An 18,276-nucleotide genomic window follows, 5' to 3' on the forward strand; every position below is an offset into this window, starting at 1 on the left:
AAACCGTAGTTTTTTAAAAAATATTCTGGTTAAAATAATTCACGTGCTCAAAAAACACCTGTGATAGCTATATTTTATACAAATGTCGTAAGAGTTCTATTGAATCTGGCGATATTAGAAAATAAGATGAATTTAAAAGAGTTTTGCTCACATCTCTTCTTCCAAGTTATTGGAAATTTCTATAGAGTAATTAATGTTTGTCTTCATTTTGGTATTTAACAAAGATCTTGAGATTTTCACCAAAAAGTATCAAAAGATTTGCTCCGTAATATTAAAATACGCATGTTGTTTGCTTATCACAACACAACCAACGAAGTAGAAATAAGGGGAAAGGATAATGAAACCCAAAACCAGACATCCCTCAGGTAACATTCAGAGTTGCCCGATAGAAGAGGAAACGTTCATAATCATTGTATATCTATCGAAAGAAGGACAGCAGACAGAGGATTAAAGAGATACAGATGCTCTGAAGAGCTTAAAGTCAATATCAACCAGTTTGGTCAACTGTATGAAGTTCATCGCAACTATGACCCTATGTGAAGTTCATCATTGTTCAATCCTACCTGTAGTATCGTAGTGGTGCATTTGAACCCGTTTCTCTAGTCGGAGCTTCTAACCTCACAAATAAAATCCATCAACCCACAATGGTCACGGTGGGCTGCCTGTGATGCAATGGAATGCATTCATCATTCAATCAGCCCGAGTCCGAGTCCATCAAACGGACAAATACGCACTCACCGCCGACCGTTCGTGACCGTTCGAGTTTGTCAAGCTGGCAGCGGGCGGTGATGGGCTTTTGGTGATCATGCAAGTCGCTTCAGCTAATTAGAATGCTCACCGTACAGCCCTGCAACTCCTACACTAGCTCGAGGCCTGTCGGGAAAAACTGTTTCCCGGCGCAACGACCAGGATGCATTCATTTGTCAGCGCCAACCGTGCCGACGACATGTCACCCGTCTTCTGTCTTGTTTCTTGTGTCGCTTTTGGGTGAGCAGAATGGGAGAGCGGAACCGGGGTGGGTGGGAAGTGTTGTGGGGTTGTGTTTGAAACATTAAAGCGCGCTCCAGTCTCGAACAGTACCGTGTGACTTCTTCCGTGACTATGGGGCGCGGTTCACGGCACTTTTGGAACACGCGACCCACTCTCTCATTCTCTCTCTCTCTCTCGCTCGCACTCTGTCACGTCGTCGAGAGTGAGAAGCGTGTATTGGAAGAGCAAGCGAGTGAGCGAGAGCGAAAGCGTGCCATAGCCCAACGAGACAGTTTTGACCGTTTTCGAACAAAAGTGTTCTCTCTGTCTAATCGTTCTCAGTTATTCCCACGCTGAGATAGCAACGCGAGGGATTGCGAGTACGACGGCGGCTTTATTTTTTCTCAGTCAAGAAACGGTCAGAGATTTGACCGTACAAACTCATACGCTGCACTCTCATAACCGGCGGTTCTGTACATTTGTGTGCGTGCATGTTAACCGATTTTATTTTCTATAACGCGTCGCTGACTCTTCTTTACATTCTTCATCGTATTTTACCTTCGTTTAGTGTTATTGTGGTTTCATGTCAACTTGCGAACAGGCAGAAGTTTTGTGTGAAGTTTATGGTTTTATGTGAACATTTTGATTTTTTTTTTAAAATGTCGGATATAAAACGTGCACGGAAAAGTGGAAGATTTTACCGGCGGTCGAACAAGTTTAAGGCGCTGAATCCATCAGTTGAAATTGGACAAGAAGCGACACAAGCTGAAACATGTAAGCCCATGTTGTGCTCAATGCTGTTGACAAATAATAAATCATTGATTCCATTCTAGGCCCCCAATCGTTACCTTTAGATCTATTTGAAGATGAATCTACAGTACCACCAATCGGTATAAATGAACCCCAAATTGAGGACGAAGATGAACCATTGGTAGATTACATGTTTTCTGACAATGATGATGAGGATGACGATAGTTTTTTGAAAAATGACAATGCTCTAACGCTGGATAAGTTGTCCGTAGTAGACGGAATTCGATATTGGGCATTGTCAACAAATGCCACGCATAAGTCCATTGACATGGTGTTAAAGTTATTCCGAAAGGTTAATGTAAAAGTCCCTGCAACTGCTAAAACCTTGCTGCAAACGAAACGAAACGCATCGTCAGAAATAATGGAAATTGGAGGAGGACAATTTTGGTACCATGGCATTAAAAAGTGTTTGTGTAATTACTACCGGTAAATAGTTTTGGAAATGTCAAAAAAATGGTGTATATTTAACCATAATTTGAAATTTTTAAATTATTTTCACGCATAGATACGACAAGCCGCCATCGAAGCAACTGACGCTGACTATATCCATTGATGGATTACCGTTGCATAACAGTTCTGCAATGCAATTCTGGCCAATACTTTTTAAAATAGTAGAGGATTCAAAAGCACCGGTAATGACTGCTGCTATTTTTTGCGGCTATAAAAAACCAGAGAGCACCGAACAGTATCTCCGCCCAATGGTTGAGGAATTGAATGATTTAATATCCAATGGTTTAGACATGCACGGTGAAAATGTCGCCGTTAAGCTTTTGGCCATAGTTGCTGACACGCCGGCAAGGTCGTTTGTGAAAGGTAAAATATTTTTCAATTATTGCATGTAACAGCGTATAAAGTCCTTTTTAAATTTATTTTTTTATAGGTGTTACTAGCCACACCGGCTACGGAAGCTGTTTAAAATGTACTATCGAAGGAGAGTATTTGGGCCATAAAGTTACATTTGTCGGTTTAAATGCTCCAAAACGAACAGACCAAGCATTCAGAAATGACGCTTATCCCGGACACCGCAAAGTGCACACCCCTCTGTTGGACATTCTATTTTTCGACATTATTGAAGATATATGTGTAGCAGATCGGATGCATCTTATTGACTTAGGAGCAACAAAGCGGTTGCTTCTGGGATGGCGAGACGGTACATTGGGCATAAAACGATGGACGGAAAAACAATGCGAACGGATTTCGGAGGCTTTTCAAAAAGTACTAAAACCTCTTGAAGTACATAGGAAACAACGCCATCTCAAATACCTCAATCATTGGAAAGCATCCGAGTGCGCATTTTTTTTGCATTACGCGTCATTTGTCATCATTAAAGATCATCTGCCTGTTGAGGTGTACAAACACTTCATGCTACTGTTTTGTTCCATTACACTGTTTTCTTCAACAGTTCATAAAAGTAAATGGCACGTTGCAGGTCAGTTACTAAACAAATTTGTTGAAAACTTCCCTAGCGTGTATGGCAGACAGTACATGACAAGCAATTTTCATAATTTGCAACATATTTATGATGAAATGCTCAGGTTTGGGTCACTATCACTAATTTCGACATATCCTTTTGAAAACCATCTTCAATTTTTGAAACGTCTTCTCCGTAGTGGATGGAAGAGCTTGGAACAAGCCATTAACAGACTCGCAGAGTTGGATGAATTTAAGATTCCTAAAAGTAAAGATGCTTGTTATCCATTAATAAGTGAAAAAAAGAAAACAATCAGTGTAACTGTAAGAGAAGATTTTGTATTGCAAAATGACCAAAGAAATTGTTGGTTTTTAACAAAAGACAATAGTATCGTTAAATTTCATTCAGCAAATCATGTTTTAGAAACAGGTAACAACAAAATATGTATCAGAGGACCAAAACTAAATTCGAAAGAGTTAGTGTTCGATGACCCAATTGAATCAAGTGAAATGTTTATATTCAAAAGCTTCAATAATGCTTTGTCAGAAACTACGTTCGAAACATACACTGATCAAATACTGTGTAAGTTAGTAGCTCTTCCAACCAGCTCTGTGCAAGAAATAGTGTTTGTTCCTTTAATACACACATTGATAGAGTAGATGTGCTTTGAATTCAATTTAGATAATAAATATGTAGTTCATTTCATGAGAAGTATCACATTTATTTACCCATATATGCAATGAAACTAAATAAGATCTTAATTAGTGTATAGCAAATTATTTAAGAAAGAAACAACAACTCGATATTAATAATAATTTTTCAGAGAGATATCATTTATTTCGGTGGTAGTCTACATGATAAGTACTTAATGATTAATGAATTAATTTCTTTTTTTATGAAGAGAAGTGTGTTTGGTAGGAGAAAGGTTAGCTCGAGACGGAGCGTGCTTAAGACGAATTTTTATAAAATCTGCAACGTATTTGGGAGTTGCTAAAACTCTCGCATTACTTCCTATTTCTTTTAACAGAAGAAGTATGCCTTCACACTTCCTGAACTCTATCTTCGTTGATCCCGGCTTACTTTTTCCAGTCCAACTGATTGTGGCAAAAAATGGTCGAGTAAAAAGTAAATCAAGCGCTTCATGTAATCGACTGTCTACATCTGCGACTGTTATTTGCCTCTGCAAATACCTAACTACATTTTCTTTAAATGATGGGTCAGTGCTAATCGATTGCTCAAAGGTATCTAATTCTTCTTTTGTATTAAGCTTGGCTAGCTCAAATTCGTTCCTAGAAAGTAGACCTTGCCTAGGACAACTTACAGCGACTAACTCCTCTACGGCTTCTCGATGCCGGGCTGAATTTCTAATAAGTATATCAAGTTTATTGTCTATAAGATCCTTTAAATACTTATTTTCTTTCTCTAACCGATCCACTTTGGCTCTAAGCTCCGCAATCTCTGCTTCTGAAGACAATTTTGCTCTTTTGTTAGCTATAATAAAAATGACAATATTTTAAAATTCGCACATCGTATCACATAGACAAAATACTCAAAAAGTAACACATACTTTGTTCATTGCCGCAAATTTCATCTGGTTGGATTGCTCGATTCGCGCATTTCTCGGTGTTGGCATGACAAGAAGAATCTGCAAGTTAAAAATAATGCTATATAATTAAAAAGAACCGAATCGTTTTGACCGCTTTGAAACTTACTACATGGTTGCATGTCGACTGCAAGGTTATTTTTATTGTTCGTGGAATTGAGCTGTGGTTCCCCTATTATTTTGATTATTTGGAGGTTTGGAACTGCAAAGGAAAATGTAATTTATATTATTTGAACATAAAAAAAACACTTTACCTGACTTACTATTTGGAAACTGAATGGTTGGAACTTGGTTTGTACCAACTTCTTCGTAGGTGTCCTCACACCACATGTCCTCCTTATTTGTCGTTTCCATTTCGAATCTTTTGCAAAGTTTGATGTTATGATTTTCAACTGTTGTTTCGACACAATGATTGAAGCAATCTGAATTGGTTTTCACTATAACACTTTATTTGCTTGTGTGACGCGTAACTGATAGCTTAGGTTAGCAACTGAACTTTCCGATGGTTACAACAACTCTTGTGTACGAAGGTTTTAAGACAACTCTCGTTAATTAGGGTTGCAACCCCTTTTTATATCCTTTTTGGAATAGCGAAATTTTTAAGCAGTGCGAAGGAGTCCGCAATGCGAAGGAGTGTCAGCATGAGTAGTTATGCACCCTGACCGATGCGTACACAGCCCAATACTCGCGAATTTGTTACGATCGGCCAGGGTAATCTTTTGTTCTTCCTTGCATCCGTGAGGTCAGGGTAAGGATATCCTCCTTCCTACATGCGTGAGGTCAGGGTAAGGATATCCTCCTTCCTACATGCGTGAGGTCAGGGTAAGGATATCCTCCTTCCTACATGCGTGAGGTCAGGGTAAGGATATTTGCAGATCGGATGTTATGAAGGAGTAAGTGGAACCGAGGAAAGCGAGAAGAACTCTATGGAAATTTCCATGCGGTTGGGTGGATTGAGTGTTTAAAAGAGGAATGAGATGAGAAGAGGAACTTTTGCTGTTGAATATATACATAAGCCATAACAACCGTATTTTTGATATATACATGCATATCAAATTACAAATTAAGAGATAACTTTACTAAAACTGAGCCTGCTTTTGTGAGAAAGTAAATATTTAACAAGTTAAACGCTGTAAATTTTTACTCTACTTTCCGTTCTGGAGGCATGTCGCGCGAATTGCAGCAAGTTGTGCTGTGCGTGCACGTTTAAACATGTCCCAATGATACAGGACAATGCAAAATAAAAAAAAAAATAGAGCTTAACTGAATATAATTGCTAATTTTTTTCTTAAGACATGATTCCCGATTACTTTTAAAACATCAAACAAAGAAACGCTTATTTGTTAATGCAAAATAATTTGCATTATCGGTTCCTACAAACAAATTGTCAAAACGGTATGCATAGTTGGCAAGCTTTTTCCATTAAATTGTATCGTCTTTTCACAGACACGGTACACATACGGTATAATTCTCAACATGCATAGCTTAGAACAAAACCTATCTCATAACAATCACATACGACACAGCCTCGGTGGTTCAAATCGTAAACACATCAAACAAACAAGGTAAATCCGATCATAACCAAGTTCTATTCCCGTTCTTACTTTACCTATTTACTACAGCTCCTGTAAAAAAAAGCGTCTGCACTCGCCTGGAACAAAACCCGCGCAAACTAATTCGCACAATATCGATACACCTCACACTTCCCCCCTAGCCAAGCCACAAAACGTCTCCTCTGGTGCAATCATCCATCCTACACATAGAAGAAAGCGACAAGAACAAACACGTGTGAAGAACAAGAGCGAACATGAAATAAATACCACCAAAAAAACGCGTTGGCGACAAAGCAAAACCAAGCCAAACAAGGAACAACACCATATATACTTTTTTTTGCTTGTATATGCCTGTTCGTCTCCCATGCAAATACAGTCAATAAAGTAACCGTTTTTTGACCATTTTTTTGCAAAGGAAAAGAGAGTGAGAGCCTGTGAAGAGCAAATGGTCAAATCCGTCTGCTATTTTTAATGTTTTTTGACCGTGTTTGGACGGTCAAATCTTAGTCAAAAAACGTTCCAAAAAGCAACGAAATCGTTCGCTTGGGAGGGTGGTAATAAAAAGCAGGCAAAAAGGACATCGTTACGGACACCACACCCGGTGGCCGTCCCCACTTTTCCCGAGGATGATTCGCGACCGGTTTCTTATCCTTTTCGCGTTTCCCGTACACGAACCGGAGACGACGACGACAAGTCAATTGTGTCGAGAGGTTAACGGGCAGCTCATGTCCTAGCGCCGTTGCCGATGTTGCATGTTGGAACTGCAACCGTTTGCGCTTTCTGTGAACCGTTCCAGCTCTTTTGCACTGCTGGAATCATGTTCAATGGCCTCAAAGGAAAAAGAAAAGAAAAAGCGGAGTGTTGGAAAACCTTAGCTCACTTCATTGTTGACTCACGTTAGTTTGCAGCGTGCACCTCCCAACGGTCTGCATCGGTGACTTCGGTCACGTCAGCGGAGTTTCCCGCTCCAATCACTTCCGCTCACCGCACCGCACTCCGCTCAGTGGAGATGGGTGGATGTCATCAGCCTATTTCAATTATGCTCAAGGTCGGGCAGGACACGGAAGGTCGGGAAGCACCCACTCACACAAATCTAGGTCGAGATGGCGTGTGTGTGTGTGTGAACAGCGGCAGGAAACGCATCGCTTATGCAATAATGTGCATGTGCATGCTCAAGTGCACCCGTGAAGTGGATTTTGTGGCAGTGGCACTATCTGGTAGGATGGTTGCACAAATCATGCCACTCCAGCCACATCGCATTTTGGCCGTGATTCGGCGTGATGCTCGTTAGAGCCAACCAGCCAGCAAACAACAAAAAAGACGAAATCCTACCAGCATAAAGCAGCAAGCGAATGAGGGTGGATTTTATCTGGTTTTTTCGACTGGAAAACCCCATCCCCTCCCCCCAGAGGAAGATAAGGAAGCGGCTATTTGATCTCGTTTATGCTACATTAGGCTTAAGCTGATTCCGGAAAGCAAGCTGATAATTCGCTTGTACTCGGGATGCATTTTATCGCTTATTTATTCGATTAGGCTTGACTGTGCGAACTGATGACGAACTCCAATTTTAACTTTCCCTCTCTCTCTCTCTTTCTTTCCCCCCATTTTCAGTACCACCCGCCAGTATTCATGAGATGCTGTTGCAGTAATAGATCGTCATGTTCCATTTTGTTCAACTCCTGTATACACCTTGAACCAGTAAGTGATCGTATCGTCGCAGCCCGGCTAAGGACGATCGCCCTACCATGGCCTTGTTGGCAGCATTTTTCCAACGAGTTTATTTGTTTTTATTTTGCGCGTGGAAAGCCGCTGCTGCCTTGTGCTGCAATTCCGGTTGCTTTATTTGTTCTTTAAATTATCCAAACTGTATTATGTTGATGTGCCTGCGTGTACATACATTGTCCGTTGTTTGTTAAGAAAGTTTTAAACTGTGCTACCCGGCTTTCGTTTTTCATTTTGTCGGTGGAAAACGTTTGCTCATACTTTTATTTTCAAAGTGTCTTTAAATGTCTGCATAACTGTTTGTTGTTACTGTTTTGATACCATGATGTTAAATTCTGTGTTTTGTTTTCTTTTTCTCATTTTCTTCTTTCTCGTTCTGTTTCTTTTACTGCTACTTCTACGACGGCAATCATCATCATCATTATCATCGCCACTGCTACTACTACTACTGCTACTACTACTACTGCTACTACTACAACTGACAATAATTGCGTACCTCGCGTGCCTGTTTTTGGCCATCTACTGTATTAATCATTGTTCCATTCGATGTATGCCTGTGCGTGTGTGTGTGTATGTATTTCATAACATCAACCATTCACTCGCAACCAATGGGAAAATCATTTACGTTCCTCATCTCTTCTTGTGGCTTTTCCATCAACCACATCAACAAAGTAGCAATCATCGTCCTTCGTCTAGTGAATGTACATTTCTTAAACCGTTTTTCCCTATCTTTCGTTTCGCTCGCTCTTTCTCTCGATATCTGAGCAGGTGTGTTTGTTTGTGTTTTTCACATGCTAAGTGTGTGTGTGTGTGTATATAAGCGAGTATCACTGTGTGTATTGTTAATCATCCTAGACTAGTCGTCACAAGTGGGTGAGAAAAAAGGTGGAATCATTTTTAAGGGAACTGTGACTCCAGGATGCGTATGAAAGGATTTATGTAGAGGTTCTTATTCATTCAACAAACAGATGAAATGGATATAACTTGAGAATTTGCTGTAATTTTATATGTTAATCTGAATATTGTTATATTTTTGAATATCCAACTTTTAAGGCTAGCTAGCTTACAGTAGCTCCCATCTGAATGCAATCTTCTTGAAATCGTCTTACCAAAATGTTTTAATGATTGTCCTAATTTTTCAATGCTTAAGCTTGATGAGCCAAACTTTTAAAAAAATTCTTCTTGTCTGACGCTACATCCGTGAAAGGTCTCTCATTACTTGATTTTTTTTTATCCGTAGAGAGTAATACCTATTGATGTAAACTCTTTCATAGTTATTATAATGTGACTTGAGCTCATTTCGGAATTAATGCATTCCATAATATAGAGCATAATATACTATTAATTAGAGTTTTTGAACGATTAGTATTTTTAAACTTATTCTAATATTTGATCAATTGTCAAAAATAGAAAAAAACACAAAGATGTATTTAAATCCTTCATTCATACAATTTTTAAACTAAGGTCAGCCATTACAGCGAATACTAGATATCTAGAAAATCCGGAATCAAATCTTCGACTACTATGAGAAGTCATATCGAGTTACATCATTTGTATCTAGCTCCATCATTTCTTAATGTTGAATGTTTCGTACCGAGAATGTTGCAACCGTAGCGATTACAGTGGATAGTGTTGATGTGTGTTTGAGTAATCTTTGTTTGTTCAACTTTGATTGTGTGTGAATGAAATCTGACTTAATTTTCTTCTGTTTTGTTTTGTCGGAAACGTTGAGATATTGTTTAAATTGTGTCTTTTAGTTTACAAACAAAACTCATATAGCTGCACAAATGTTAATCTGCACACAAAAATGCATCCATTAATTTCAAGTTTCACACAAGTCGATTGAAGAGGGGAAAAAACTTATATCGGTTTCTTACCGTTTTAATCATTCAGCACAATGTTCTTCCAAAACTCTGATCTATACTCCCAATCCATGCAGAAGATACCATTACAAGCGACACTCGGACCCGAGATATTTATATGTTCGAATGCTGTATATCCCAACGCAAACGTTTTCCATTCAAAACTCCGACCTTGTTGAAGGTAAAGCAAAACGCTCTTGAGCAGGGACCGATCTTGAATATCGCATATCCTCCCACCGTTTCCAGGAGTGTCCTTAGACGGCACACAGTTTGTTGAAGCAGGCTTGAGCCGAAGAGCAGTGCCCTTTGCTTCGTCAGCTCGGGCCGTGGAAGAAGAAGCGCGGCGTCATCGCGTTTTGAAGTGAGCGCGCCCGAAGAGATTGTTGGTCAAGATCGCCAACGAACAATGCGTTTCGCAAGATTGCTCCCCTCCATCCCATCATACATATTAATAATCAAACTGATGAGCCTTGAGGCCAGCATCGAACTAAGCTATGGCGCTTACCGGCCAGCCGTAAAACCGTACCGGTATGATTAAATGTGTCCTTTGGCGTGTGTTTCGTGCCATACGCTTCGGACGACCGGAGTTCCTGTAAGTTGGGTCTCGAAGGTTCTCACGCGACGATTGTTAACCGGTTCGGAGCAGAAACTTTATAACTAATGAGATATCCGATGGGTGCCCAAGGAACACTGGTGGCTCTTTTTCGGTTGTTGTTTAATGTAGTTACATTTACAGCACCACCACCACCACCAACAAACAACAGCCACCCGTTCGCCACTATGACGCTACTTACGATGTAATAAAAGCGACGTAAAACGCCCAGACTAGGAGTGCGTCGGTGGGTAATAGAGTTGTTTTTTGATTTGCTGTCCTTACCCACTTTGCAACCAGCTCACGAAATAGGACACCACCTCAAGTGAGAACCGTACCGCCGCGCTATTGTTTGTTCGGTCGGTTTGCTCTCGCCACACAATGCTCCTGGGATAAATGATTTTATCACTTTATGGTCGCGGGTGGCTCGTACGCGCACCATTTTGATGTACACCATTTATTGTTCTGTAATGAAAATGGATTTGCTCGGCTCGCCATGATGGTGGTCTACAATAAAACGTGAGGAACAACAATAAATGATCATAAAAATAGATCCAATTGCGAAACATGCGGGAGGGCATGGAAGTGGTGGTGATACTGCCAACACCACAATACCAAGAATAATAACGACCATCTATGATTCGTTTCTGATTTACATCGGTGAAAGTCATACCACACAATTAGTGCTGCTTTGGCAAGGGCTGCTTCATCTGTCTTCGGGACGGCTAAGTTGTTCCTTGCTAGTTGGGCTTAGCGAAGTACCTAAAGTGGATTGTCGTTAAGATGGATAAGTTGTGTCGAAGGCGTCTTCGAAGGGTGTTGGTTTTTGTGGTGAAAGTTGATAGCTAAACCGAATTAGCATGGTGGTATGATGCGATAAAAGTAGCAAAAGACCGAAGATGCTTTTGTGGGTTAATTACGGATGAATAAACTGATGATTGGAGACAAAAGGTATAAGAGTTGGTTGAAATTTATAAAAAAAAACCTTTAAGTTCACAAAACTGAGCATGTTTTAGACAATTGAAGGTGAAATTTTTGTACATTTATGCAGTGCGTAACATAACTATACGAATGTTTGTTTTTAATGTTACTGTAATTGATTTTTTTATCTTGATTTACTTTCTAATCATTTTTCTGGTTCATTGACATTTATAGATATCTTCCCGGAACAGTGAAAGGAATATTTTTTCTCGCTTCAACTTCCGACGAAATAACATTTTAAAGCAACAGATAATAACTCAAAATCGAAAGCTCAGAAATTGTAAAACATAACTTGAATTCTTTTTGTGCATTTTTTTACATTATTTCATAGTTAGGTCACCCATCTCTAAGTCGCTTATCTTATTCTTATACTTCTTCTTGGCACTACAACCTTGAAAGCTATCGACGTGCAATTTGCGGCCTTCTGTGGCTTGATTTTAACCATAGTTGGACGATCAGTCGTGCATGTGCGTTGGCGGTTATGATAGGATTTGAACTCCGGTCCTGCCGTGTGAAGCCCGGCGCTGCTGTCACCCCGGCCATCAGACTGCCCTAATATTTTTTCAGTTTTAAACAGAAAATATAATACATGTTTTCGTATAGTTATGCTACCACTTGTCCCACTTAATGTACAAATGAGCATCAGCTAAATTGTCAAATTTTGCCATTAATTGCTCAGTACGCAAAAGCATTTTTTTGTTTTTTTAATATTGAAATCATAAGCAAAAATCAGCTGATTGTCTTTTTTCTCAAAAACCAGAAAACCATTTGAAACTTTCAAAAGAATCCAATAAATAGTGAAAACATTCCAGTTGTAACTTTTTTTTTCGATATACGACAACACTCCATACGAATGTGTGTGTGCGTATGTCTGTGTTTGTATGTATGATTACGGGCGGTAGCATAAAGCACCGATCCATCCATCGCAATCGTCATCGTTGGGCGAATTCGTGAATGAAATTTTTGTTTACTGCAGAATACAAAATAGATGATGCGAGAGCGAGCACACACAGAGCGGTAAGAGCGTGCGGAATAATAGATTGATAGTGGCCCAATAGTAACAGAGCGTACAAAAGCTGGGAGCGAAAACAAGGAGACAAAGCAAAAGAGGGAAAGAGAGAGAGCGCATCCAGCGAGAGAAATACTACCGAATAGCAAACCCACACTTCTCGAAAGCTCTGGGAAATTTACCATTGAAGGGAAAAAAAGGACGAGAGGACTTACTCCTTCCAACTTTTGGACGCACAGCATCCAGGTTCTCTGCCTACGGTACACGTACGGCACCATAGCAACCTTCGTCTGCCTGTCGTGAAAAACCGGAACGGCAAACGGGTGGGTTTAGTTGGGTGCGAGAGAGAAAGAGAGAGCGAATGATTAAAATCTCTCTGGACAGGATATTCTCCCATTTTCCTGGTGATGATTCTCGCTCTATCTCTCTCGCGATAAGAGCGCAGTAGATATCGTTGTGTGCGTGCGATCCGTACGTACATTCACCTAGCGCAGCATCCGGACGGGATTTTCCACCCGTGCGCTCTGGAATCCGTGTTTGCGTGGAAAACCACTTTTTAGAGCAAATCGCTTTCCTTTCGCTCCCGGAGCAGCGATACTGTGTGTTAATGGTGTGCGTGCGTGTTGGTAACACTGGTGAGCATCAGTGAGGAACGGCAAAAAAGTAGGGCTTTTCCGAAGCGACAGCAGCAGCTCGCTGAAAACGGTGCGGAGTTTTTTGGGGCTAGAAGTTGTACTACTTAGGGGTAAACTGGACCACTACCAGTAGTGTTCGTTGGAGTGATCGTAGAAATCTGTGTGCTGTTGGTGTGCTGTTCGGGGGAACAATCCCTGTACAATTGCCGTGTGTGTTTCCCAGCAACTGTGCGCTGTGAATAGAGATTGCGTGGGGAGATCGCGTTTTTGTTTGCTGGACGGAAATTAGGTTATGACAGTTTGTGCTGCTCCCCCGTGGGCACCAGTGAGGCATCACACTCAGTCGCTCGTGAGTCGTTTATTAGGACACGCACCGAACTCATCTGGGTAGCTGTGTTGCGGTGTGCCTTCGTTGGTACGTTCGTACGTTAGGCCTTTTTTGGTGTGTTTGGTGCAAAGTGAAGGAGTTGTAGGACTTCCAAATCGATCGCTTCACAGTCTATCGAGTTCTCGTGAAAAATCCGTGTGCGTGTGCCAGAATCACAACAGTTCATCATACCGAGCGCATCCTTTCGCACATCGCACTCGTATGTGAATGGGGATTTTGGTGAGCAGTGAGACGTTTCCTTGTCATCCTCACGCGTGAGAATAGTGTGAGCATGCTGCTGTGAAAGTGTGCGTGTGTGTGTGATGGTGTGACCCCAGTGCGAGATGGTGCACGCTGGTGAGATGAGCCGTGAGCACGGAGGCTGTATTCTTCTCACGCACTCATCGATCGATTGAAAGTGGTTGCGCGAGAGCTGACGTGAGTGGTGTGTGGTGTTTCCCGTGTGCCAAGAGCAGCGTGTGTTACTTTTTTGTGTGTCCGACTCCGACCAGCAAGCGTAAATAGATGTGCGGAAAACCGTATCGCTCGTTGACATTTTTGCATGCGTGCGGATAGATCTGCACTCCCCTAAAAAGGCACGAAAAACTCCGTGCATGAGTAAGCCAGTCTACGTACGTTTGGGAATTGCAGTGATCCGTTTTTCCGTGACGTATTTTCGGGGTGTTGGTTTGTTCTGCACCCTAGTGGTGAAGAGTGTTTCACCCTCCCTTTGGCTGAGGTGCTGAGACGAGCGGAAGACGACCAGTGTGTGTGTGGGGAGGGTCGGTTGGGCTCAGAAGGAGAAGGAACTGTCACTAAAGATATTCCGTGATACATGGTGCACTGTTTTTACCAAGCTCAGGGATGGAAATGCATTTCAGAACCGTGGAAATGGAAAGTTGGAAGCTCAGCTTTTGCAACCATTTTCCCAATTGAATTTGTAAACGTTTTCTTTAGGTGCCGAACGGATCGGCACATCCTTTAAGATGGGTGTGTTTGACGCATCGCTTTCTTCCTCTTAATTTTTCGTTTGTTTTCCTTTCCCTAATTGACAACAGAGTTCCCTGACACATTACGCTAGAGGGAGAGAGAGAGAGAGAGAGAGAGAGAGTGAGAGCGAGAGCGAGAGTGTGAAAAGCGAACGAAACATAATCCCAACCAGAGAGAGCGAACGAAAACAAGCAAGCGCACGCCAAAGCGAGAGAGAGAGAGAGAAAGGGAAATGTGTATGTGTGTGCCAGTGTATGTGTGTGATTGAAAAGTGCTAAAATTTTACTACATCTGTAAGGGAAAAAAGCCTCCTTAGTTTATACCGAACCTCTTGCTACTACTACTACAACTACTACTACAACTGTACATATTCAACAAAAAAACCAAATCCACGATATTAGTGAACATTTTTGTATCCCAACATTTGCGTTGCCATTCGGTCAGGTTGCCCCAATCAGCCCGAAAGTATGCAACAAACGCAGTAAAACAGTGCACTAGCTACAACAACAACCAAAAATAAAGCCAGAGATATACAAAGCGAACAGAAACGCGAAAGCTCCAACCGAGCGGCAGACGCGAAACGGGGTGGCCCACGAAAACCACGGGCGCTCAAGATACGATTCCCTCGTGCTTGGTAGAGCGTTCACGGCGTTGCAAACGGTGCAAAAAGAGACACACGCGCGCGTGTAAGACACAAAATGGGAGCTAAGGGTAGCGTAGAGGCTGCCAAGATGAACGCCGATGGCTGGGGCCACTTCGAGGTATGTTTTTTGGCGTTTTTCTTTTTTGTTTTCTTTTACGCTTTCCTCCTACTTTCTTACGTTATTTTTCCGATCCAGAACACACGCACACGTAGTATATCCTTTCGATATTTCTGGCTTTTGGTTTTTTTACTTTCGAATTTTCCGTTCCCACTCTGTTCTAACCCAACACAATACTACTTCCCTTGTTTTGAGCCCCAATTTTCCTTTGTTTGTTGCTTTTATAATTTGAATAAAAATAAAACAAAATTATTAAACGGAAAAAGATAAATTTGGTGTTTCACGCGTGTATGTGTGTGCGTGTAAAGTGAAAAAAAGCGAGTGTGAAGAAAAAACCAATTGCTTCCCAACGCTTGGAGCTAACAAAACTCGACTAACAGAATCATGATAAGCTTTGCATCGAAGCGTAAACCAGGTGCCTAAAACCCTTAAACAAGACAACATCACTTACACAACAGTTCATTTTGCCGTAAAACTAACTTACCGTTTAGCCGTGTTTGTAAAAGAAAACGGGTGGATTCAAGTAAACAAAACGACACTATGAGAATGATGAGGACAAAACAAAAACAATCAGTGTGGCGAATGAGCTTTGAGTAAATAAAAGAAACGGAAAAACGCAGCGCTACCATCGCGGCAGGTTTTTTTTGTTCGCAGCTTGTTTAGAATGTGGCTTTCTGAGTTTTCTTCTGTTTTCTTTTTAAGTTTTCTTGTATAGTGTACAAAGTTTGAAAGTTTGCAGTATCTGTGTGTTAGTTTGTTTTCTTTTTTATCCTTTTTTGTAAATTTGAACATTCTTGCATAGGAGAGCTGATTTGCTGCTGTATCTGTAGCCTTTCTTTTCATTTCTTTATCCTCTTAAAACTTAACGTAAACGTCAGACTCCAATTTTTTGGTTCAAAGTGTTAATAGAGTGCTAGTGCGTACTACTACCTCTTCTACCATCCATCTCCATACTTGCGAAGCGTTCTGCATCCATTTTGCTTCATGTCGCGTGAACGCGTTAATCATTCTTCTCCCCGCCTAAAGCTAAACATTTTGAAGGATTGTGTAATAACTGTGTGTGCGTGTGTGGTTTGTCTGTGTTTTTATTCCAAGGTGGTGGTAGCATTGTGTGAGCGATTGCGTTCCTCTAATCGAACCGTTTCCTTACCAGCTTTCGAAGCGTTTTTTGCGTAGTTTTGGTAGCGCTTTCATAATACCGTAATGCTCGTGATACTACTACTCGTGTAAATAACAGGCCGGTTTCTTTTTGGAAGTGTGTTCATCGACCAGATATCATCGCTCAACTATACCATCATTCTCATATCGATTGTGTACAGTCGCTTGTACAGTGCTCATCGTAGTTTACGTAGCCCGAACGTATTAATCTCATTCTCAACGCTCACCTTTAAAGATGCTCGTGTTTAAAAAGATCATTTAACAAAAGAAAAAAAAAGCAATACTCTATTGGATAATCATTCTTTTCATCTCCTTTAAAAAAGTTGTTTCTTTTCTGTTCCTTGATTTTCTTCCATGCATGAACTTCATCTAAATACTCCTCCTAGAAGAGTGAACAAAAAAAAATCTCCCAGCATGATGTTCCTTCCCACAAGATCTCTTTCCGAGTCACCGAAATCTACCTTGCCACGTTCACGTTCATTTCATATGCTCAAAAGTATGCCCGACACCCATGCGTCAATTACGAAACATCCGGTCTTAATAGTGAGATTGCCCGACGTAACAAGCCTTCAGCCTAATCTCACGCGCGCCGCTCAGCGTTTCCTGTCGATGGCTGCTCAATGCCAAACGAAATTGAAGGAAGCTGTATTAAATATAAATTTAGGTCAAACGACGACGTGTCGCTCCGAGTGTGGCCGCCGATGGTGAGACGAGCGAGTGTTCGGTGAGCTGGCCCTTCTCACAAGACAGCAGCAATTGCACTTTTCTGCACAACGCTCAAAAGCCCCTAACGCTATTGTAAGCAGTGTGTGTGTGTGTGCATTGTTGGAGTTTTTAAATTTATAAACTCTCAGCACACCCAAGCACACACACGCTTCCAGTGGAGGGTGTATGCTTTCTGAGGCATGAATTGAACGTGCGAACAACACAGGTTCCCAATGTCGTTTGGGAACCTGTCACGCCCTTAAGGCGCCCTCCGAACCGACTCAATAATGCACCAACCACACAACTTGATCCCGCCATTGTGTGCACAATGTTTCCCCCAAATGCCCGATGTGTGTGTGTGTGGCACTCGTAAGCCCTTCGAAAGCCAAGGATTCGTACTAATACAGTTCGCTTGTGTGTTGCGTTTTTCTTCCCACCCCATTATAGCGTGGCAGCCGTCACTACAGCCACCGACATAATCAGCGGTCCCAGTCGTTGAACCGAGGCCAAGCTCTTTCACGAGCCGATGTCAGTGGGATGTGGTGACAGCAAGGAACCTCAGGTAACGATCAGATCCGCAAAAAAACAACGGACCATTTCCAAAAATGACCCTGTGCTGCAGATGCGAAGGCGAGAACGGCAACTTCAACATTCCCAACGGGCCACTGCGTCTTCGTAATCCTGCACAGCTACTAATTTCAAAACCCAACTCCCAGCTTACCGGAGGACAGCCGCCTGTCGCTTGGTGAACTGTGTATTCATTGTCTTCCTCTTGCTTTTTTTACTGCTCCCTTCCATCTCGTGCAGGAGGACAGGCTGGGTGCCCAAGTTGCGCTATGGGTAATAAACTAAGCTGCTCGTGTGCTCCGCTTATGCGGAAGGCATATCGTTATGAAGATTCTCCTTGGCAAGCATCCCGTAGGCGGGACGGCCATCTCCTGAGGTACGACGCTCGCATGTATTGGCGCAGTTCGATGGTTCCGGTTCGGTGTTGGCAAGATTAGGAACTCTGGGTGGGGAGAAGGAGAGAGAAAAATTGGACCACTCTTGCCCACACCAACCTGACCTGACTGCCCTCCAGTGAATGAAGCTGAAGATACGATATTTACGTTAATCTCACTGCTCTTGGGTCTGATTTTTCGCCGTCC

At 41.7% G+C, this 18,276-nt stretch overlaps 4 protein-coding genes across 9 annotated transcripts in view; 3 read left to right on the forward strand and 1 right to left on the reverse strand.

Annotated features, from left to right (window-relative positions):
• Window positions 1-1,022: 1,022 nt before the first annotated feature.
• LOC118514373 lies at window positions 1,023-3,980 on the forward strand. 3 transcript variants are annotated; one of them, XM_036061233.1, is made up of 4 exons: window positions 1,039-1,743; window positions 1,803-2,205; window positions 2,285-2,592; window positions 2,660-3,980. In XM_036061233.1, the coding sequence occupies exons 1-4, from the start codon at window positions 1,461-1,463 to the stop codon at window positions 3,847-3,849; spliced, it is 2,184 nt and encodes a 727-aa protein (XP_035917126.1). In that variant the 5' UTR covers window positions 1,039-1,460; the 3' UTR covers window positions 3,850-3,980. The 3 variants fall into 3 exon arrangements, with proteins under 3 accessions (XP_035917128.1, XP_035917126.1, XP_035917127.1); XM_036061235.1 differs by lacking the exon at window positions 2,660-3,980 and having other exon boundaries at window positions 1,023-1,743; window positions 2,285-2,649; XM_036061234.1 differs by having other exon boundaries at window positions 1,039-2,205.
• A 15-nt stretch (window positions 3,981-3,995) lies between these two features.
• On the reverse strand, window positions 3,996-6,903 carry LOC118514394. Its single transcript, XM_036061275.1, has 4 exons — window positions 5,057-6,903; window positions 4,903-4,995; window positions 4,758-4,835; window positions 3,996-4,681 (listed from the first exon to the last, which is right to left on the reverse strand). The coding sequence occupies exons 1-4, from the start codon at window positions 5,145-5,147 to the stop codon at window positions 4,071-4,073; spliced, it is 873 nt and encodes a 290-aa protein (XP_035917168.1). The 5' UTR covers window positions 5,148-6,903; the 3' UTR covers window positions 3,996-4,070.
• A 1,107-nt stretch (window positions 6,904-8,010) lies between these two features.
• Window positions 8,011-18,070, forward strand: LOC118514414. Its single transcript, XM_036061294.1, has 5 exons — window positions 8,011-8,044; window positions 8,744-8,836; window positions 14,573-15,265; window positions 17,576-17,690; window positions 17,936-18,070. Exons 3-4 carry the CDS (start codon window positions 15,203-15,205, stop codon window positions 17,672-17,674), a joined length of 162 nt encoding a protein of 53 aa, XP_035917187.1. The 5' UTR covers window positions 8,011-8,044; window positions 8,744-8,836; window positions 14,573-15,202; the 3' UTR covers window positions 17,675-17,690; window positions 17,936-18,070.
• The window catches only part of LOC118514360, a 90,016-nt gene continuing 89,678 nt past the window's right edge, over window positions 17,939-18,276 (forward strand). For all 4 annotated transcript variants that reach the window (XM_036061187.1, XM_036061186.1, XM_036061188.1 and 1 more), the window contains exon 1: window positions 17,939-18,071. In XM_036061187.1, coding sequence (XP_035917080.1) covers window positions 17,965-18,071 — 107 coding nt within the window. In that variant the 5' untranslated portion in view covers window positions 17,939-17,964. The remainder of the gene's footprint in view (window positions 18,072-18,276) is intronic.

Source organism: Anopheles stephensi, chromosome 3 (assembly GCF_013141755.1).
Source record: "Anopheles stephensi strain Indian chromosome 3, UCI_ANSTEP_V1.0, whole genome shotgun sequence".
In the NCBI taxonomy this organism is placed as follows: Eukaryota; Metazoa; Arthropoda; class Insecta; order Diptera; family Culicidae; genus Anopheles; species Anopheles stephensi.